The sequence below is a fragment of the Indicator indicator genome, chromosome 11 (assembly GCF_027791375.1).
Source record: "Indicator indicator isolate 239-I01 chromosome 11, UM_Iind_1.1, whole genome shotgun sequence".
Classification (NCBI taxonomy): Eukaryota; Metazoa; Chordata; class Aves; order Piciformes; family Indicatoridae; genus Indicator; species Indicator indicator.
Genome location: NC_072020.1, coordinates 19,050,278 through 19,072,619, shown reverse-complemented (window position 1 = coordinate 19,072,619; position 22,342 = coordinate 19,050,278). Strand labels below are relative to the sequence as shown.

Here is a 22,342-nt window from a genome sequence, read left to right as displayed (position 1 = left end):
CCCCCAAAAAATTGCCTTTCTTGGCAATAAAATAAAGTAAAATAAAACATGTAATTTTGTTTTCCCCTCTGCTAGAAGTGCCTGCCTGGAAATAATTTTAGTGTGTTTTAATTCCTGTCTTCAAATAAAAATTCTATTTGACATCATCATCACTTTCCCTGCAACCAAATGATCTCAAAAAATATTGAGGGCAGTGCAGCAGAAATAAATGTAATGTTTTAATGAAACTGTTTTTGCTTTATGCAAATCTATGTGGTAAAATAGGCTTGCAGATGAGAAGCCAAAAGCATTGAAGCTAAAATCAGAATAGATTCTAATTAAAACATATTAAAATGCTGGAAATGTTTCTGCAGTTTCTTAATGAGATTAGAATTCTTTGATTATTGTTATAAGGTATCTTAAAAAACGTGCAAATTGAGGAGAATTATTGTGAACTCTTTAACAATTTTGACTGAGTTGCAGCAAATCAGCAGCAAATAAACCTTTAGTTGCTGCCTTACATTAAATTTAGATCTTCATTGGATTATTTGCTAATTCAGTTGCAAATTATTTCCAAGTATTCTTTTTGCCAGCTTCAACTTCTTGTTCAGGGCAGTAGGAAGAAGGAAGGTCACATGCCCACACTGACATGCGGCAACTGTGTGATATGCTGATGTTTAAGCAGCAAGCATTTGTGCATTGTTAATACTGAACAGAAGAATTGTAAAAGTAAGTATTAAATTGCCTTTACTTTGTAATTGCCCTGTCTTCATGGATATGAATGGTTTTGTTTGGAAAAGACCTTTAAGAGCATTGAGTTCAACCATTCTCTAACTCGACCAAGGCTGGTGCTAAACCATGTCCCTCAGCACCATATCGCTTTGAAACACCTCCAGGGATGGGGATTCAACCACCTCCCTGGGGAACCTGTTCCAGTCTTTGAGAATCCTTTCAGTCAAGAAGTTTATTTTAATATCCAACCTCTAACTTCCCTTGGTTGCAACCTGAGAACATTCCTGTTCCTCCTATCACTTGTTACTAGGGAAATCTTCATCATCTTCCATCTTCTTTCCTCAAACTCTACTACAGTTCCCAACACACCAGCTCTGACTTGCTTCTCCTGTGCCCTGATTGAGCCATTTTCTCCTCTTTTGTGCACTGAAAGCAGAAAAGAAACCTGCCAGTTTTCCTTTGGCTCTTAAGTGCTGCATTAGCCGACAAGAGCAAAGAGTTGTCATTCCATGGAAATGCAGAGAGCCTGCACCTTCTGCTGCTGCCTCCACAGACGAGGAATATTCCAAGAATTCAGGTGCAGGCTGAGCAAACCCTTCCTGAGAATCTGCAAATCTGAAATCTTCCAAACATTCCATCTGTTCAGATTATTTTACTGATAAGAGGTCATAAAAAGCACATCCTAATGCAAGCATCAGCTATTAGTTGCCCTAATTGTTATGATACTTTACCATACAACTTAGATATTTTGACATGACAAGCAAAAAAATCTTTAAGGAAGACAGAGAAATGTTACTGAAAATCCCAAGTTTTCCACAGCATGTTTACATGGGAAAGGTGGGATAGATTCTATGACTCCTTCAGCTTTCACAGAAATTGGGTACCCTCCCAGTGACCCAATACTCCACTGTGCTGAGTGTTGCACAGCCAAAAAAGAAAACAACCTTATTTTTTCACCCTTATTTCAAGTAGCACAGTGTTATTGTTTGCTTAAAGTATGTGTTAGAATGCTGCTGTTATTTTTGTCAACTCTGAGGACATGTTCTCAGCTGCAGGATGTGAGATTTTGAGTCTCATCATTTTTAAGTCTTTAATAAAGTTTGCTTTGTGTGTGTGATGCTCTTTCCATTGTGCAGTTGTCTTTTGTTCTTTTTAAGGTTGTAGAATCAGATCCATACACACCTAGGGATTCATGCCCCCTCCCACACCCTTTCCCAGTTCTCTGAGCTGCTGAGGTGTAGCATTTTTTGAATAGAGTTGAATAGCTGGATTTAATTATAAATAGAAGCTTGAAAAGTGAACTTCTGTGTTCAAAGAAGAAAACACCGAAACAAAATACATTTACCTGTCAGTTATTCCTACATAATTCCTGTCACACAATTATTAGTCAAGACATGTAATATATGGGAACTTTTCTCCATCACATCTGTTACATTTGCTCATGCACAAGCATGAAGTCACAAATAACAACAGTTACTATGTCATCAGCTTCAGGACAGACATTGATGTGCTGAAGCGTGTTTAGAGAAGGACAACAAAGCTGGTGAAGGGTCTGGAGAACAGGTCTGGTGAGGAGCAGCTGAGGGAACTGGGGTTGGCTAGTGTGGGGAAAAGGAGGCTGAGGGGAGACCTTCTGCCTCTCTACAACTCCCTGAAAAGAGGCTGGAGTGAGGTGGAGTTCAGTCTCTTTTCTCTAATATCAGGTGGTCGAAGGAGAAGAAATAGCTTGGAATTGTGCCAGGGGATATTAGGAAAAAATTATGTCCTGAAAGAGTGGTCAGGCATTTGAACAGGCTGCCTGGGGAGGGTGGAGTCACCATCCGTGGAGGTGTAGATGTGTCACCTTGGTTTAATGGCATTGGTGGTGTTAGGTTGATGGTTGACCTTTCAGCAAGTTTTGGCACTGATTAAACATCCATATAATCTATATATTTTCTTCTTCGTTATCACAGAATTAGAGTCATGGGACGGTTTGGGTTAGAAGGGACCATAAAGATTCGTAGTTCCAAGCTCCCAGCCATGGGTCGGGACACCTCACGCTAGGCCAGGTTGCCAAGGCCTCTTCCAGCCTGGCCTTGAACACCTCCAGGGAGGGGGTATCCATGATCTTCCTGGGCAATGTGTCCAGTGTCTCACCACCCTAATCTCCAGTCTAAATCTCCCCTCTTCCAGTTTAAAGCCATCCCCTCTCATCACAACAAGCCCTTGTGAAAAAATCCTTTACTGGCTGTCTTGTCATCAGGTACTGGAAAGCATCTGTAAGGTCTCCCTTCTCTTCTCCAGGCTGAACAACCTGAACTCTAGGAGCAGATCACTCTTTTTTGGTACTCCTGTATAGCCCTGGTTTACTTTCTTCAACGGGCTACAGGTTTGTGTTTATTGCTGCAAACCATCCTTGCTTACTCACTGAGACCTTGTGTCACAGTGTAACTTCCATTGGGTTGACATCCAGGAGAGGAAAAGCACAGAGAAACCTTTGTAGCACTCTTCAGTGTCTGCCACTGTTTGCTTTCTTGGTTCTGTGATTTATGAAGGTGTCAAGTAAAGCATGGGACAACCTTCTGAGGTTGCTGTGTGCACTGCACCATGTGAGGTGCTGCACAGGACTCTTGAGAAGTTCCCCAGGGTTTCAGCATTGTATCTGTTGTTGTGAATGTTTAGATTGTGACTGCTCTTTGGTAGAAGCACCTGATTATTTAGACTGTAAAAGCTTTGTGCCGTGTCAGGGACAGAGTGAGCATTGGGGTGTTAGGCGCTGAAGCTAGGAGAAATAAACTGGGAAATCCCTGTATTGGTGTAGTTGGTAACTGTGTGTTGGTCCCCAGTCAGTTTGTGTGCAGAAATAGTGTGGTGTGTTGGGAATCTCCTTGTGTGAGAACAGTCTTATGAAGGAGCCAGCTGTATTTGCTTTGGGACTTTGAAAGCAGGATCAAAGCTAGCAGGCAATTACCCAATAAAGTAGGTCTGTTACCTTTGATGCACTTGGGGGAAGCAAGGCTTGCACTTAGCATGGTCCAGAAACTGAACTGGGAATCACTCAGAGTTCTAATTGTGACAGAGTGAACATAGATGTGAATAGTTTGGTTTGAGGTTTGCTGTCTGTGTTAGCTAGCAAATTTTGTTCTGCTTCACCATGGTGTGCAGTAGACTTAGCACAACTCTCAGCAGTGTTTGTTCTGTAGCTCTGCCTACTGCTCAGCCTGTAGGATCTGAGAAAACTGTGTTGATGACTGTTAATAACATTTCCTTTTCTTAGCTTAGTTAGATGTTATTAGAGAGAGGAATGTGGCAACTGCTACTTAGTGTAGGGTTACACTTCTACAAAGTATAATTGTAGAGTTTGACCATGAGGATGAAAGCTGTCTGTAGAAAATAAATGGTTTTGCCTCAAGGCTGACAGTGCTTGGACTGATCAGACTAAATGTACTTGCTTAGTAGTTATCAGCTTATTGTACAGTGCTTCTTACCCTAAGCCTTTGGGTAGCTGTGCCAAATGCCATCTAATTGTATTTTCCTAGGAGCAATACCCAGCTTACCCCAGGGAGGTCTGGTGAGAAGGTCTTTCTGATCTGCATTCCGTGCAAGGTCTTCTTGCAGCTGTCTGGTTCCCTGCTTGGTGACCTGGTCCACATCTTCCTTGCAAACTTCTCTGTAATGCTGAGTTCTGTGTAGCTGGATTTCCACTGCAGATCTCAGGCAGGTTCTTTTACATGTATTCTGTGGTGCAGAAGGAAGGGCAGTGCTCTTGCTGAGGTGAAAATACGCTGAAGCACATTTGGCTACCAATTTGGCTATTGGGGCAGCTGAAACAGGAGGCAGTGCCCTAGGCAGATGTTGATGCAGAATACTGTCATAACTTGGGGCTGTTCAGCCTGGAGAGAAGGCGGCTCTGGGGAAACCTGAGAGCAGCCTTCCAGTACCTGAAGGGGGCCTACAAGAAAGCTGGGGAGGGACTGTTTACAAGGGCTTTTTGTGATATGACGAGAGGCAATGGAGTGAAGCTTGAGGAGGGGAGATTTAGACTGGAGATTAGTAAGAAATTCTTTACAGTGAGGGTGGTGAGGCACTGGAATGCTGGATTAGGCTGCTCAGGGAGATTGTTTGTGCCCTCTCCCTGGAGGTGTTCAAAGCTAGGTTGGATGACTCCTTGAGCAGCCTGGTCTAGTGGAGGGTACCCTTGCCCCACAGCAGGGAGATTGGAACTAGATGATTCCAATCATCTTACATGCTGTTTGTGATAGACAGTGACCAATGGGAATTGTTAGGTTGGAAGAATGATTGTGAGGTTTTGTGGTATTATTAGTGTGAATATGGAAGAAGGATGATTCTGATCTAAGTGAGCAAGGTAGGTGTAGTAAACTATAGGAGTGTTGCTTTTACAGTGGAGTTTTAGTGTAAGATACACCACTAATAGATTTCTGGTCTGAATTCAAACTTGGCCAGTAACGGTGCTTTAACTGGTTTCAGATATTCCAGTCACTCATTTAAACAAGAATGTGAGGTCAAACTCTTGTTTGATCTCCTTTGGAGCTGCACATTTTGAGTGTACACATACACTTTTAGCCAGAAGGAAACATTATGGTGATCTAATCTGGCCTCTTACATAAACTGGGCCACATGTGGTTGAGTCTTACAGGTGGACTCAATAACTTTGTGATGAAACTAAAGAATATCTCTCGAAGACATGAGGTTTAAATCCTGGTTTTGGGTCTTTCAGGGCTGTCAAATACATTGTGCCCTTTAGTTGTTCTTAAGAATGGAGGAATTTACAAAAAAGAATCTTAATTTCAACATTAAGAGCTTGTGATCACTTTTTAGGCCTTTTCATCAGTGGCTTGATGTCCACATGGAGATAAGTGACAAATGGTGACCCTCAGGGGTCTGTACTGGGACCAGTGCTATTTAATATCTTCATCAATGATACAGACAGTGGGATTGAGTTCATTCTCAACAAGTTTGCAGATCATACCAAGCCGAATGGTGCAGTCGATGTGCTAGAAGGATGGGATGTCATCCAGAGGAACCTGGACAAGCTCAAGAAGTGGGCCCATGTGAACCTCACGAGGTTTGAAAAGGCCAAGTGCAAAGTTGTGCACCTGCATCATGGCAATCTCTGGTGTCAATACAGACTGGGAGGTGAAGGGATTGAGAGCAGCCCTGTGGAGAAGGGCTTGGGGTTACTGGTGGGTGAAAATCTGGACATAAGCCAGCAGTGTCTGCTTGCAGCCACAGTGGTATTCTGGGCTGCATCAATAGAAGCCTGACCACCAGGTCAAGGGATGTGATACTGGCATTTTGCCCTGCTAAGACCTCACCTGAATATTGTGTCTAGCTCTGGAGTCCTCATCATACGAAAGACATGGACCTGATGTAGCAAGTCCAGAGAAGGGCACAGAAATGATCAGAGGGCTATAGCACCTCTCCTGTGATGAAGGACTGAGAGAGTTGGTGTTGTTCATCCTGAAGAGGAGAAATCTCTGAGGAGATCTTATTGTGCTGTTTCAGTGCATCAGGGGCACCTATGAGAAAGGTGAGGACAATCTTTTTAGCAGGGTCTGTTGTGACAGGACAAGGAGTGATGGTTTTAAACTAAAAGAGGAGAAATCTACACAAAGGAAGAAAGTTTTTACGATGTGGGTGGTGAGACACTGGCTCAGGTTGGCCAGAGAGAGGTGGTGGAAGCCCCATCCTTGCAGGCATTCCAGGTCAGGTTGTAACGGGGCTCTAAGCAATCTGATCTCGTTGAAGATGTTGTTTTGGTGTAGATGACCTCTAAAGTTCCATTCCAGTGCAAAGAATTCTATGATGCTGTGTCAGACATCCTCTCTCTGTATGTGCCTGTAGGTGGTGTTCTCCAGAATTAAACAGGCTGAGCTCACTTATGGCCAGCAATGAGTCAGCCCTGCCACAGCTCTGCTTCTCTGCTTGCAGAAGGGCTGCTCTCCAGCATCTTAACCTTGTGGTGTCAGCAGTTTTTTGAACATCATGAGGTAGAGAGCAACATCTTTACCTCCATGAACTTCCTCCTTCACACATGAGCTGAAGTTCAGGTGTTCAGGTTAAGCTGTGAGGAAGAAACAATATGAGAGATGCTTATCTCTGTATTTTTGGGTAGGACTTGATGTTGTCCCAATAAACTTTCTGAAATGTTGTAGCAATTCCCAAATATTCCTGGATCCCCGTCTCCTTTCTATTCTTATCCAAGTGGCGGCTACTAAAGTGGTCTTTACTATAAAGGTGAGAAGATCAGACACTTTACTTCTGCCGTTAGATTAATGCTATATTGATATTAATTCTCATTTTCCTAGTCTCCTTTTTCTGTCTTGCTCATCCATGGTGTTACTCTTCTTTACTGGGTGGAGTACACTTACTACTTCATTACTCCTTTTGTATCTCTTCGTGTTATGTATCATCTGACAACCTGTTTCTTCTGCCTTGTGTATGACAAGTCTATTAATAGAGTTGATTGGAAATGTAATAGAATTTTCTTTGATTCCTGGTGGATTCTGGTGGAATGTTCCTGGTGGAACATTGGAGTAAGTTGCCTAGGGAGGTAGTTGAGGCCTCATCGTTGGAGATATGCAAGGTCAGGCTCAACAGGGCTCTGGGCAACCTCTATCTAGGAGGAGGATGTCCCTGCTGACTGCAGGGCGGTTGGACTGGATGCCTTTGGGGTCCTTTCCTACCCAAGCTGTTCTATGATCCTATGATTATTGTACAGTTACATTTTACAGTTACAATGCAGAGTCTCTCTGCATTTGATGTTGAGACCCAGAACGCACATACATGTAAATGGAGTGTAAGTTAACAAGGAGTAGAGAGCTCTGCTGGAGAAAATGGGCTGAAATTAAGAACATGTTCCAAGGGAGCCTAAGGATATGAGGACCTCCAGTGTGCAGAACAACTGTCCATCACTTGCAGAACTTCTTTCTCCATGCTCCCCTTGCTAATGGGAGGGATTCCTGGGCAGCCTGTTCCAGTATTTCACAATTCTCACTGTAAAGAATGTCTTCCTTATGTCCAACCTAAATCTGCCCTGCTCCAGTTTCAAACCATTGCCACTTGTCCTATCACTACAAACCTTTCAAAACAGTCCCTCTTCAGCCTTCCCGTAGGTCCCCTTCAGATATTGAAATGTAGCTATAAGGTCTTCCTGGAGACTTTTCTTTTCCAGGCTGAACAGCACCAATTCTTTCAGCCTGTCTTCATAGCAGAGGTGCTCCAGCCCTCTGATCATCTTTGTGGTCCTCCTCTGGACCTGTTCCAGCAGGTCGGTGAACCTCTTGTGTTTGAGGCCCCAGAGCTGGACAAAGTACTCCCTCAGAACTTCTTTATCCAGGGCCTCTTCAAGCAGCTGGAGAGGTGCTGAAAAATGGCAACTGGCCTTGTGAGCACATTTTATCTCCTGTGTTTCTCAAGATGCCAGTGAAAACAAAGGAGAATGAGTGTAAATTCCGCTATGAGCAGGTGACCTTTTCCTTTCTTCTGTCTGAGACAGCATGAAATTTAAACTTTAAGGGAGATGAAACTATTTTTAATGGCTATAGGTGTTAGAAGTGTCTTTTGTTTGCCTGTGTAGTGGCAAGATTCTGGATTGTAGCAGTATAGAACTGTTGAGGTTCCCAGCTGCTCTAGAGTAGTGGATTTTTACAAATGAGGTTAGAGAACATCTCTGTTTACTACACAATGGTTACATTTAGGACAGCTTGTACTTTAGGAAATGCACATTTTTAGCTTCTCAGCTTCACAATTACACTTTGATTTTTATTTATTTATTTATTTATTTATTTATTTATTTATTTTTAAACAACTGCCTCCACATGGGATTCTGTACAAACACAGAAGTGGGACTCCATCTGTGGACTCTGTCAGTTGAGTCCTAGCAAAACTCCAGGTGTGGCTTTTCCCTTTCAAAAAAACTCCATCTGGTAAATTTTATTAGAACCCTTATTCATACATTTTTCTTAAAATACTACTTTTGTGTGTGTGTTTTTGTTGTCTTTTTTTTAAATGACCTCTTCAGGATGAGGGAAACCTTAAGAAAGATTCTTAATGTATGTCTGAGGATCTAATTCTGTTGTACAGACTTACACGGACTCCTGCAGCACTCTGGTGTGCTACTGGAAATGCACTTGCTCTCACATTCACCTTTAACTCTAGGAGTCCAGGAAGCAGGTAGTCATGTTTTGTTGATAACATCTCTGAAGTTTATTTCTTAGGGTCAAGGTAAGATTTTTATGTCTTGTCCTTTGGGTGTTTATTCCTTGTTACCAGAGATGTTTTCCCAAGTTTTTGGAAAATCCAGATTTGCTTGCACAATATATATATTTTAATTAGCAACAAATTAATTTGCTGAATTGATTTATCAGATGATGGTTGTTAGGTTGGCAAGAAGGTTTATCAATGAATCCTTCTTTACCATAAGGGTGGTGGAACACTGGAACAGGTTGCCCAGGGAGGAGGTTGAGGCCCCATCCCTGGAGATACTCAAGATCAGGCTCGACCAGGCCTGGGCAACCTGATCTAATGGAGGATATCCCTGCTTGCTGCAGGGGGGATTGGACTTACATCATTGTTGGAAGTCCCTTCCAACCCAAACCATTCTATGATCCTGAAGGAGGAGAGGGAACCTCTACAGCAAGCACAGATGAAGGGGATGAATCCACTTTCTCTGAAAGCAGCAAATTTCATGATGTGTCAAGAAAGAAAGTACTGAGGCGCTTACTCCATAGTAGATACACAATACTTTTTAATTTAGTGGTTTTTGGGAAAAAGCATTACTTTGAGTTTGTGGTGATAAATATAACTTAATTTTAAATTAAATGGGACTGGCTACTTGTCTGATCTGCAGGAAAAATCCAGATATTGTGCTCTCTGAATTTACCACCTCAGAAAAGGTCTGCACAGTGAGTTTAAAATGGTGGAAGGAGGAGGTAGAAGTACCAATAAACCAAATGATTACACTGGAACTCAAAGTCTTTTAGGAGTTTGGTTTTGCGGTCTAGTTTGTAAATTGAGCATTTTATTCTTGCCGTCTGTCACCTGGGGGTCTGTGAGTGGTACTCTGAAATCCTTAGAGAAAAGATGCTGACAGTATAAAAGTCTCTATGGTAAAGATGGTGCAGTGCCAAATCCCAGCAGAGAAGTATGCCAAAAAGCTTTGATACTTGACTGTCTTTATGACTTGTTAATGTGTGCTTGTTTAAGAATTTCAGGCTTGCATAAGGGGGAAGCAGTTAATAAGAAAAACTTGGTGGAAATGTAAAATAAGTAAAATAAACATGGCCAGCTAAGGCAGTACCTCATTTATCTAAGGTGAACGTTTATCTGCATCAGTCATTCTGTTGTTTGAATTTTGCCTTTGAAATGACACTTTGATACCTTTTTGTATAAATTAGGCATATTAATGTAATTGTATTTACTTGTAGGTGGCTCTAACCAAGAGAGCTGATCCAGCCGAGTTGAAAACAATATTTTTGAAGGTATGTATAAAGTAAATATTTCACTCTTTCTGCTTAAATTTTTTTTCCTATCTTTTGCTCCTTTATTGCAGCATACAACTCTTGATAGTTTTTCCAACCATTAATCATTCACTGTATTATTACCATGTTAGACTTAAATACCATTATGAGAATTGAACAATGCTCACCAAAAAGTCAGATACATTCCTGAGTGATGATTGTATTGACTCAGAAGAAGTATTACTATCTTAGAAAAAAACCTGCATTGTTCAGAGAATGTGGTGGGAGTTTCAATATTGTTCCTACGTGTGGTAAAATGTTCATGTAGACACCTTGCTGTTAGACCATTGGGTAAATCAATCCCTTCCCTTGCTTTCCCTTACTTTCCCAGCCCTATTTATTATTTACCCCAAATTCCATCTGTTGTGGCCTGCTGTAGAATTATTCAGGTAAAGAAATTACTCCTGTACTTGCTTGTATAGTTGGACAGAAGTGTCCTTGAGTGTTTGGCTGGAAATTTGCCTTCTTTGACCCATTTCCTACATTTAAATAACCATTCCTAACTTTCCTAAGACTCATTAGTGTGGTGTCACTATTAGCTGGGTAACCTGGTATGAAAAGAGAGTACAGAAATGGGTGAGTCTGGAGGAGGATGGATATGAGGAAGGTGCCACAGGGAGCTGGGGTATCTGAATTATCTTTGTGAGGGTGTTGGGTGCCTAGCAGAGTTGGTACCTTCCCAAGTTCCTCCCTCCACCTTCTCTCTCTCCAGCGTCATGCCCCACTCTCCATGCACTTTTGGCGTGTTTTCCATTGTCCCTTGTGAGCTATTATTAACAGCCTGTGTAGGTGTCACTATGTATATTGCCAGTATTTATAGTTTTATCATACATTGTCAGTATTTATAGCTCTGAAATCAGATTTTCACTTGAGAAAGTCAAGATTTTTAACTTATTAAGTCCTGGAACTTTGGCTTGTCAGGAGAGTAAAAAGACTCTTGAAACAGAATGGGATAATGTGATTTTCAGAGGGGAATGCTTCAAGAGCAGGAGAAAGGCAGCAGAAAAAGCAGGCTGTTGACGCAAGAAGATAGTAGCATTGAGGAAGGGAATAAACACAGCAGAGACAAGCCTGGTCCCTTCTGCAGCATGAGCTGGTGCCCAGTTGTGGGGGGGCTGGCTGGTTTGGTTGAGAACAGCCTGGAAATTGTTTCCTACCTGCCTGTGGGTGTTCACTTCTCATGCGTCTCTGAAGGTTGTAGCTCCCTCAGCTTTCAGTTTTGGTGGACTGAGTGGGTTGTGGTTGAGCACACTAAATACCACCTTCAGCTCCTTTTTCTTCCTTTTCCACTGAAAAGAAGGGGTCTCAGTAAAGCAGAGTAATGAAATATGAGCAAAATATTTTGTTCAATGCAATACAGATATTGCTGTGCTGCTTACTGCTGAGAAGGCAGAGTGGATGTGGTATGTCGTTTTGTGATCTACAGATGGGTGATGGTCAGAGCATTAATTAAGCTGCTCTAGACTATTTTAAGTAGTGAGGTCAGTCCCCAGATGGTGGGATCTTCACTTGCAAAATAACAGGACAGCCATTCTTCCTTCAGTTAAGGACTGAAAAATATGATTGCCAGATAGAAATGGTACCCACTGTGTGAAAGAAATAGGAAGCTATCAGTTTGAATACAGTTGATTACAGTCAACTTTTAGCATATTTAATACGTCAAACCTCCAATAAAATGTTTGCAAATCTTACTTAAAGTGGGATTGAACTGGTTAATACTCAACTATCTAAAATGTATGTAAATAAGTTACCCCAAAGCCATTAAGTACTATTGTATAATATCAAATCCTCTGTGGGTATAATTACCAGAGTGGGGAAAAACACAATTGTAAAGAAGCTTTTTTTTTAATGTCTCTACTCCAAAACCAATAGAATTGATGTTTTTTCTCTTTTTGTTATGATAATTTCCAGGAGTAACTCTACTTTTTCTAAGTCTTCTACTGTAACCCCTAAGAGATTAGATTTTAGTCAAAGTGATCAAGCTGACATTTTCCAAGGTCATTTTCTATATGTAGTATAGAGGACGTGATTGGATTTCAAATGCACTTGGGTAAATCACAATGACAAGAAACAGGGGGGACACTGAAACCTTGTGCTGTTTTCTGTTATTGAGTGCCCTAGCAGGGGGTTAGCCTAGCTGGAAAAGAAAAAAAAAAAAAAGAAATATAGAAGCATAGGCTGTCTGACTTATTTGATTTGTTTCTCAATAGCAGCTGTGTTAAAAGTTTCTGAGGCTGGGGTTTCTGAAAGATTCTGTCTTCCTGCAAATGATTCCATTGAAATCAATTGATCTGCTAGTTCTTATAAAGGTATACAATTCAAAATTTCTTGTGGTGTATCAACTAGAAAGCTTCTGTTACCATCAGTGTCTATTGAAACAGGAATCCTTAAATGCTAACCACTACATAGATGCCAAAGCAAGTTATGCTTGCTTTGGGTTTGCTTCTCTGAAGCCTTGTTTCTTGCAGATGCTGCTGTACCTGAAGACTGTATTTATATAGCACTAGAAGAAAATAATCTACTTACTGTTACACTTTGGCATCCCTCTGAGAGTTGCATGCCTGCAGCAGGTATAACCGTACTCTGCAGGCACCAGTGTGGCTCTGAGAAATGAAAACTGGCAGTTGCCTTCCCCTAGCAGAGCCACAGCAAGGTAAAACAAAACGTGTGTCTTCCGAATAGGCTACAAAATAGCGGTAGGCAGCTAATTTATTTATGACTTTAGTGTGGATAATGCTCTGTGGGGAGCTGCAGCATGGTTTATCATCCCACCTTCCTTAAAAAAATAATAATAAAAAAAGAAATGAACATTTGCTTTCCTCTTGTCAGTGCACATTTGTTATCCCAAGACAGATCTGTTTCTCTTAAAGCTAACATGGTTCTGCAGACATTGCCTGGGATTTCTTTTCCTCCTAATTCCTTTTCCTTCCCTTAAAATTCAGGTTTGCTTTTTTTTTTTTTAAGGGTTGATTTCAAATTTACCCTTCCACAGAAAATGAGGGCTTTAAACTGTGAGAGGTGAATGAGGAATCAGGGTAAGGGTGGTAACAAAGGCAGTTATTTTAAAAGTATTTGAATATTGCTTTTCCTTGATGTGTAACATGCTGTTGGAAGCTTTGCTTGGGAACAAATACGCTACACTACTCCAGAGTTTTCTAGAGTAATGTGGCAGTAACTGTGATACAAAGCAGGAGTAACGTTTGGTAAGGTATTGGACCTCTCTTCTTGTCTCTGCAGTGTGCTGAACTGTCAAAGTTCTTGTTTTCTGTTTGATTGTTCTGCAAATGCCATTCTCTGCCCTCCTGTCCAGCAGTTCAACCAGGGAGTATCTGTAGGTTCTCCTTTACTTAGGTACCAACCATGGCTGAAGGTGATGTGGTGGAGCTGCTCCAAAACAGCACCCTCAGGTGGACACTCTTGTGGGATCTTTATTCCACTAGCCCTGCAGTGTCATTTGATGGATGTAAACCTGCCTGCTCATCCCGGAGCAGAATGGCTACACAAAGGAGACATGTCACAGAAATAAGATATGCTGGAGTACCCTAGAGCTTCAGTGGGCCCAAGATGCTACATGAATGCTTTACAAATGCACTTGTTCTTCTTGTCCTACTTCACAAAAACTGTGCTGAAGCATTTCTAGACAGCCATGGAGAAATTGTTGACATGGTAAACAGAAAAATCATCTGTCTGCCAATCCTGTGTGCTGGGAAGCCAAGCCTGCAGCTGCTTCACTACTCCCCACTTTTTCCTGTTAGTATAGGCTCTAGGTTCTTCAGAGCAGTACTGTCATCTGCTCTGACATAAGCCTGCTCCTGATTTAGGAACTGTGAGTGGTGGTAGAAAATGCCTGGAGAAGGATGTATTTGAGGCACTAAATGTTGTATTCATTTAACAGTATGCAAGTGTGGAGAAGAATGGCGAGTTCTTCATGTCTCCTAATGACTTTGTCACACGGTACTTGAAGATAATTGGAGATGGTTCGTCTAATGCAAGCACTGTACAGCTCCTTGCAGGTGTGGTGGATCAGACAAAAGATGGGTAAGTAATTTTTGGTGTTGCTTTTTTTTCTTTTCTGTTGTTCATTTCGAAAACACAGACTCATTCTTCCAAAACAGTCTGGTCTGTAAAGGGTGGTGTGGGGTTGGGGTTGGTTTGGTTTGGTTTTTCCCCTGCAGATACATAAAGGAATGCAGTGTCTTTTAAGTGGAAAGAGTAGAAACAATGTTTTCAGATGCATGTACTATTTAGCTGAGCAAACCATTTTCTCTCTAACTATCTATTTTAAATTCATTGAAGCTTTCGTGTTTGTTGTGTGTCTCCTCTAACTCCTGCTTTTCTTTCCTTCTCTGAGTCTTTCTCTCTGTTTGATTCGTGTATCTGTCACAAACATATTCAAATAGCAATCCAAAATAAGTTTAGCTGGTGTAAGAAGAGATGGTAGAAAATGAAGTACCCCTGCTTTGTTTTGTCAGTAGCACTGGTAAAAGTTTTTTACCACCATTTCTTTACCTTTAGGAAGGAGGAGGAGCAACTAAGGTATTTAGGGAGCCACTCTGCAATCCTGGGAAGACAGCAGTGAAGTTGGTTGCACATGGTTTACATTTGAAAGGCTGACTTGGGCAATGGACAGGATCAGCTATCCCTTCATCTTCCTCTCCCCTTCTTTAATGGTCCTTGCCCAGGCAAGCTGTTTTTCCAATCATATGAATGCATTTTTTTAGCCCTGCTTTTCAAGAAACTTCAGAATAATGAGCTATGGGTATAAAGGCTATAGTTGTGGCATTTTTAGAAACCAGAAAACTTCAGGCATGACTCATATCAGTGGTTGCAGAGAATAAAAGGTAAGATAAAGCATGACAAGGGAATGCAGGCTTCCTCGGGAGCAGATGCATGCATTACCAAAAACTTCTGCAACAGTTTTTGTGCCCTCTTTTCTGCTCAGCCAGCCTCATGTAGCTGGCGTCTGGGCACCTTAAACCTTGGAGATGAGTTAGTGTGATGATTGTTTCCCCTGTTAAAAAAGTTCTGTGAGAGGTTATATTGGTAACATTGGCCTGATGGCAGCAAGGAAATGGTGGCTTTAGATAGTGTTTGACCGAAAACATGAAACATTTCCCAGATTCCCTCCCTTGGTTTGATGCCTGCTAACCCAGCATTTTCCAAATTGCATGGCTTCAAATCCAGTTTGGAATGAGAAGACTGAGAGTATAATCCATGATGTGTGATTTGGACTTCCCTCACAGGCAGAAGCTGAAGAGCAAAATGTGTAACTGTAGCCTCTGTGAAGTTGTTGACAAATTGGGATTTCACAACTTGGTGTGATCTTGTAGGCGTTTCATGGTGTGGTGCTGGGGCTTCTAATTGCTGCTCTCTACCACCAGTGAGGACTGCTTCCTGCAATCCAAACCATGCAGTGACAAGGGCCTGCATGTACCTAACGTGTCTCTTCTGGTATTCAAATTGTCTTCTTGCTTAGCTGCTATCCTACTATGTGAAGGACTGGAAAAAGTTCAGGGAGTGATTAGCATCTATCTCTGTAACCTGGCACTGTAGCATTTTTTCCATGTGGCCAAGCACTTGTACCTTGTTCTAGTAGTGTGCAAAGTAATTCTCAGAGTGATCGTCTGAAGCAAGGGTCAGTCACTTTTGGATTCTGGAATGGGATGGCAGTAGGACTTACTGCTCTTCTGTTGAATGTTTTCCAGCTTGGCAGTCCAGATCTCCCACTTTTAAAGTGAAATACAAACCTGCTTTTTTAAGCCCCTCCTGAATTTGGTAAGAAGTTAGGTACAGGTACCAAGTGAGAAGTACTAAAATGGGTAAGTTGCAGAGATGAAAAGGAGACAGCTCAAGAGCTTTTGACTCATGAGCAGAGCAAATAAATGGGCAAAGAGTTGTTTATCCCAGTGCTGAGGTCTTGAATGTGTAAAGAGCAGTAGCTCTTATGTACAACCTCACTGTGGTTGCTGTGGACAAAATCTCTTGTGTAGCTCTAGCAAAAATCCTGCATTGCCAGCGACTGAGGGTTTGAGGGTGTCTAGAGGAGCTGCTGGTGGTGTGACAAAGGTATGAAACCTCTTAAGGCAGATGCTGTCATTCAAAGAATATCTCTTGCCATGGGAGCAAGTTTTGCCTCCATCTTAAGTCAGGGCAAGGGGTTATTTGGAGGTAGGCTTTCCTTCTGTCCTGTTACAGAGGCATCTTTTTAATGTTCCTTGTAAGAAAAGGAAATGCTTTTCTTGCTGATGACCAGAGAAGCTTTCCAAAGTGGTTGGTTGGTGATAACGAAGTGTTGTGTTGTGTGACTATAGTTTGTGGGAAACAGACTTAAGAACCTTCATTGGTTCCTTGCCTTAAGCTTCTCATCCCTAAATTTAGTTGAAACAAAAAATTGCTTCATTTAGCTTCAGCTGGATCAGAAACTCCCCCAGAACACAGTAGCTTTTGCAAGGCCTATCAGGAACAGGCCAGGCCTTTTCCATCCTGCCTACTATCAGATATTGTTTTTTTCAGTCTTTTGTTGTACTTCTAAACATCTGTCTAACAAAATAAGTATTTATGCACATCTCTGTTGAGACTGTAGTAACTAACACTTTACTGAGACATAAGTGCATGCTTTATTTTTAGAAAGGACAACTATTCATAATAACACTTGGAAATGCCAGCAGTTTCCATTATTATTGGATATAAATTTATCCTCTAATGCACCAATTTACACTATACTTAGTTTACCTGGGCTGCAGCGTAAAATAATAGATGTAGCTTCAGTTTGTGTCCCATTATGTTATCATGTCTAAATTGCTGATCTAGTAAAAACATATGCATTGATTTCTGAGGAAACCTCTTCATCATTGCATTTGGATATATTATTGCAGTGGGTCTGTTCAGCCTGGAGAAGAGAACGCTCTGGGGAGACCTTAGAGCAGCCTTCCACTACCTGAAGTGGGCCTACAGGAAGGCTGAGGAGGGACTTTTTATAAGGGCCTGTGGTGACAGGACAAGGGGCAATGGTTTTAAGCTTGAGCAGGCTAGATTTAGATTGCACATTAGGAAAAAGCTATTTACTATGAGGATAGTAAACTGGAACAGGTTGCCCACAGAAGCTGTGGCGCCTCATCCCTGGAAGTGATTAAGACCAAGCTTTGAGCAACGTGGTCCAGTAAGAGGTGTCCATGCTGAAGGCAGGGTTTTGGAACTAGCTGATCTTCAAGGTTGTGTCGGTGTGAGCTGAAATTCCCCCCCCACCGACAATAACCAGGCTAGCCCAGTCTGGAAGCAAATGAAAAGCTGTATTTACAAGCAGAGTCTAAAATCTACAGTGAAATGCAATGAATATGTACAAATATACAAAATTCACAACATTCACAAATATATACAATCAACAGAAAAGCACAATTGATCTCCCTTTGCTTCCCCCCAAGGGGACCCTCCCAAAGGGGCCTCCCTCTCCCAGGAGCTTCCCCCCAGACCCCCCTGGACAGAGAAGCAGAGTTAGTTAAGCAGAAAGTTGTTAACTTAGCTGCCAAGGTCAGTGCGTTATCTTCAGCCAGAAGAGAAGAAGAAACAGCAGCCAGACAGCCCAGCAACTGCCCCCACTGCCGAACGCAGAATGTGCAGAGTGCCTACTTTGTTTTGGGTAATAGTTCTTAAACATTTCTATCTATCCAATGGAAGTGTTTAGAACAATCGTTATTTTGCTTTCTTACACCCAATAGTGACTTATTTACATTCTTTCACTTTCTCTGTTCTGAACTTTGCAAGGAAAAATTAAAAAGACAGTTTCAAACCACCACAGTCCACCCCTTCTAAACAATTCCATTGGCTGCTACTATCATCTATCTAATCTAAAATAATATCTACAACAATAGGTGAATAAAGACCATAGTCCATTCCGGCTATTTCAGATGTAGATGATTCAAAAGAGTCAAATCACAGGAAAAACAGCAAACAGCTTGTTTCCTCGCAGATGGAGCGAAGGAAGAAACAGGGACTCTCAGGTGACTCAGGGCTCTCAGGGTTCGTGCACCGTAGATCTCATGGACTCTCCTCTTGGGCGCGATGCTGTATCTGCGCAACACTCTGAATTTAACCTCTCTCAGCCAAAGTTAGATTTCTTTGTGGAATACACTGAATTTCACCATTTTCTTCCATCACCCAATAGGTGTGACCAGGACCTTCAGCAGAAACCACCCCTCGGACAGGTTTGGCCTCTCCTGAAGGAGAAAATACCCAAACAGTTTTGCCTAACAGATTCTTTTCTCTGATGTAATCCTTCCTCACATGTCTAATTTCCTGTCTGGGTGCATTAGCTGACTGTATGTCATCCTCATCCTCATCATCATCATCATCATCCTGAGGTCGCTGTCCCCATAATCCTATTTTAATCCTCCGTTGAATTTCTTTGAGTTCAGAGGCACTACCAGCAGTTGCTAATCTACTAGGGTCTACATCCTGACCTACATCTCCATCATCCATGTGGGGTCTCAAGAGGTCTACCAGAGTTTTAAGGCTAACCCTCTCTTCCTCATCAGAAGGATCTTTCTTAAGAGAGGGACCCTGAGTAGAAGGACCCTCATCTCCATCTGCACCATCTCCTGCAGCATCTGCATCTCCTCCTGCAGCTCCTTTACGCTTTCTGGTTACAGTGGCCACCAAATTTACTGGCTTGGTTTTCACATTCACAGCAGAGTTGGAAGAGCAAGTAGCCTTATGTCTTTCTTGATACAGTGCTATCAGTAGCCATATGATTATTCCAAGAAGCAACAAATTTAAGATTAAGGCTAGTACAAGATATCTAAGGTACCACTGGCTCCAAAGACCCTCTGTAGTTGTAAGAGGAGTAACAAACTCATATGTGTCTGCTAGCAGATCCATAGTTGAGTTACCATAGCTTCTTAGCCCAATAAGACCATAACAGAATTCACCAACATTCAGTAACTTGTTCTTAACCCAAAGAAACGACTTATATGCCACGTATCTCACAATCTTGTCTATCATGCAAGAAATGGCCCATCTGTAAACAATCACACTGATAATAGATAAAATAGAATGACTCAGAACCCAAAACAGCTTCATTTTGCTTCCTAATCTGAGCAGAAATAAATCACAAGCAATTGAGCCCCACGTTGGGCGCCAAAAATAAAAAGTGTGTCGGTGTGAGCTGAAATTCCCCCCCCACCGACAATAACCAGGCTAGCCCAGTCTGGAAGCAAATGAAAAGCTGTATTTACAAGCAGAGTCTAAAATCTACAGTGAAATGCAATGAATATGTACAAATATACAAAATTCACAACATTCACAAATATATACAATCAACAGAAAAGCACAATTGATCTCCCTTTGCTTCCCCCCAAGGGGACCCTCCCAAAGGGGCCTCCCTCTTCCAGGAGCTTCCCCCCAGACCCCCCTGGACAGAGAAGCAGAGTTAGTTAAGCAGAAAGTTGTTAACTTAGCTGCCAAGGTCAGCGCGTTATCTTCAGCCAGAAGAGAAGAAGAAACAGCAGCCAGACAGCCCAGCAACTGCCCCCACTGCCGAACGCAGAATGTGCAGAGTGCCTACTTTGTTTTGGGTAATAGTTCTTAAACATTTCTATCTATCCAATGGAAGTGTTTAGAACAATCGTTATTTTGCTTTCTTACACCCAATAGTGACTTATTTACATTCTTTCACTTTCTCTGTTCTGAACTTTGCAAGGAAAAATTAAAAAGACAGTTTCAAACCACCACAAAGGTCCCTTCCAAACGAAACCATACCATAAAAAGAGGAGGTAGTGAATAGTGGTTTTGCTGCACCATACCCAGTTGTGTTTAGACTAACTCTTTGGGGAGATTTAGGTTGGATATTAAGAAACGTTTCTTTCCTGAAAGAATGGTCAGGCATCAGAATAGGCTGCCCAGGAAGTGGTGGAGTCACCATCTCTGAAGATGTTCAAGAAATGAGTGGACATGGCACTTCAGGACATGGTTTAATGGCCATGGTGGTGTTGGGTTGAAGGTTAGACTCAATGATCTTAAAGGTCTGTTCCAACTAAAACAATTCTATGATTTTTGTGTGTGTGGATATTTTTAAAATACTGAGCTTTCAACCTTCATGACTAAAAGATTCAATATTGGCACTGATGTGAAGGTGAAGGAAGACTTTGACCAGTTAAGTAGGATGTCCTCAAGATTGTAGTAAAAATGCTGTAAACATCTCAGCTTCCTCTCTGAGCATCCTTAAAATCACGAGGCTTTTCCCTGCGCTATTGTAAGGTAAATGAAGACTTGTTTAGGTAGATAAAATAGCTCTTAGGTAGTATATTGAAGTCCATGTTAATATGTGCTGTTTAATGCCACCTAATGATAGTGAGGGAAGGGTTATGCTAGCCCCCCCAAAAAAGGATGATGCTAAACCAGAGAGAAAATGTGTTACCCAGGCAACAACCCTTGTGCAGTGGAGAGAAGTGAGCATATGGCTCTGTGCTCCACGTTATTTCAGCATCTTTAAGCATTAAGAATCACACGTGTAATTGACTGTGAAAAATTACTGCTCAGTTACTGTATTGTGCGGTCATAATAGAAGTAAATGAATACGTCATTGTTGGTAGAATAGATCTGTTGGGAATCACTCGCGGGCTGGTCTACTTAAGGAGCAAAAATACAATAAGAAGAAAATAGCTGGTTTAATTAACATGTAAAAATTGGGTTAATTTGAATTCAGCTGGCACAGCAGATATTAATGTCTCTTCTTTAAGAGTCTGGCTAGAACCACACAATTTGTACACTTTTAATCTTCCTAGTAGTATGAATAATTGCTTTTGAAAATGGGGTTATTTTAAGCATCTCTCTCTGACTTATTAGGGGGATTTATTACTTGCAACTACTGACAAAGAATGCTTCTACCAGTTTAAAATCTTGTAGCTGTGTTAATATGTGGAGTTTTAATCAAATCCAGGCCTAAAACCAGAGAATATGTTAGGGTGGTGCTGTGTTTCTTTTCCTGTGCTCTCATCCCTGTGCTGGGATCTGGTGGTAAGGACATGTGCTGGTTGTTGTTCCACACAAAAATCGTCTTTATCAAAATGCTGCTGGCAGATATTTTAGATTTTTAAATTCTAAATAATCCTCTTGCTGTCTGTTTTGTTCTTTCTGGATGTGGGCTTTATAGTCTTCGGGACAGAAGAGCTCAGGGCTTTGTGTCTGTTTGCTGTTGTGGAAGTTGTCAGGTATGGAATCATTAATGATGGATAATGATGAGCTTTTGTAACGTGCAAATAACATGGTAACAATAAATACGCATAAATGCAAAACCAAGTAGGTTGTGATATATTGGTTAAAAATTGAAGGAAATACAGCATTGAAGAAATTCCTTTTGTCTTAGGAGAGATGGAATTTGCTTCCGTTTAGACTGAGTAGCTGTGTATTCTGTGCCTGGCAGTGGGGAGTACTGAGAGCTCCTAAGGAGTTTAAATTAAACAGCTCAGAGGCCTGCCCATGTGCTGGGGTGTGAATATGTAGCAAGTCTTTGGCTTCATTGCCAGTAAAGCTCAAGGCATGCTTAGATGTTTACTGGCACCATCAATTGTGAGTTATTAAGAATACCTGAGAAGGTTTCTTCTTATTTATTTCTCACACTGCGTAATGATCTATGGTGGCAAGTTCCCAGAGCTAATTATTTGTCAGACTATTTCTGACTCTACCTGTACTTTCTTTTATTTAGTGAGTATATATTGAGGGAGGTAATGCAGAATAGTTTTTTGGCGTTCCGTGTACCATGGTTTGTTTTTTCCCAGTGTTCTCATCTCTTTCTCCTCTCATGTTTTCACGCTGATCATGGAAATCAACTTTGGTTACCCCGTGGCTGTCTGATTTCTATGTGACTTGAAATGAATTCCCTGAAGAAAGGGTGACTGGAAATTGCTGTATAGCCGTAGGTCATCATAACTTGATGGAGGGAATGTCTTTCCCAACCTATTCAAACACTTTGTTCTTCACCGTTAATGCACATTGAGTGGGAGTTTTCATTGAGCCAGCAGCAGTGTCACTTGGAGTCCAAGTCCTAAGGATATAGTTAGTTTCTAATTAACAAAACAAAAATAAAGCCATTGGTTTTGTGTGTATTTCTTGCTATT

General features: G+C 41.6%; 1 protein-coding gene across 1 annotated transcript in view; it reads left to right on the top strand.

The window, feature by feature from the left end:
* Nucleotides 1-14,145: 14,145 nt before the first annotated feature.
* Nucleotides 14,146-22,342, top strand: part of SLC25A13 (solute carrier family 25 member 13) — a 77,431-nt gene continuing 69,234 nt past the window's right edge. Inside the window, exon 1 of the mRNA XM_054384810.1 lies at nt 14,146-14,270. Within this exon, the coding sequence (XP_054240785.1) occupies nt 14,161-14,270 (110 nt within the window). The 5' untranslated portion in view covers nt 14,146-14,160. The remainder of the gene's footprint in view (nt 14,271-22,342) is intronic.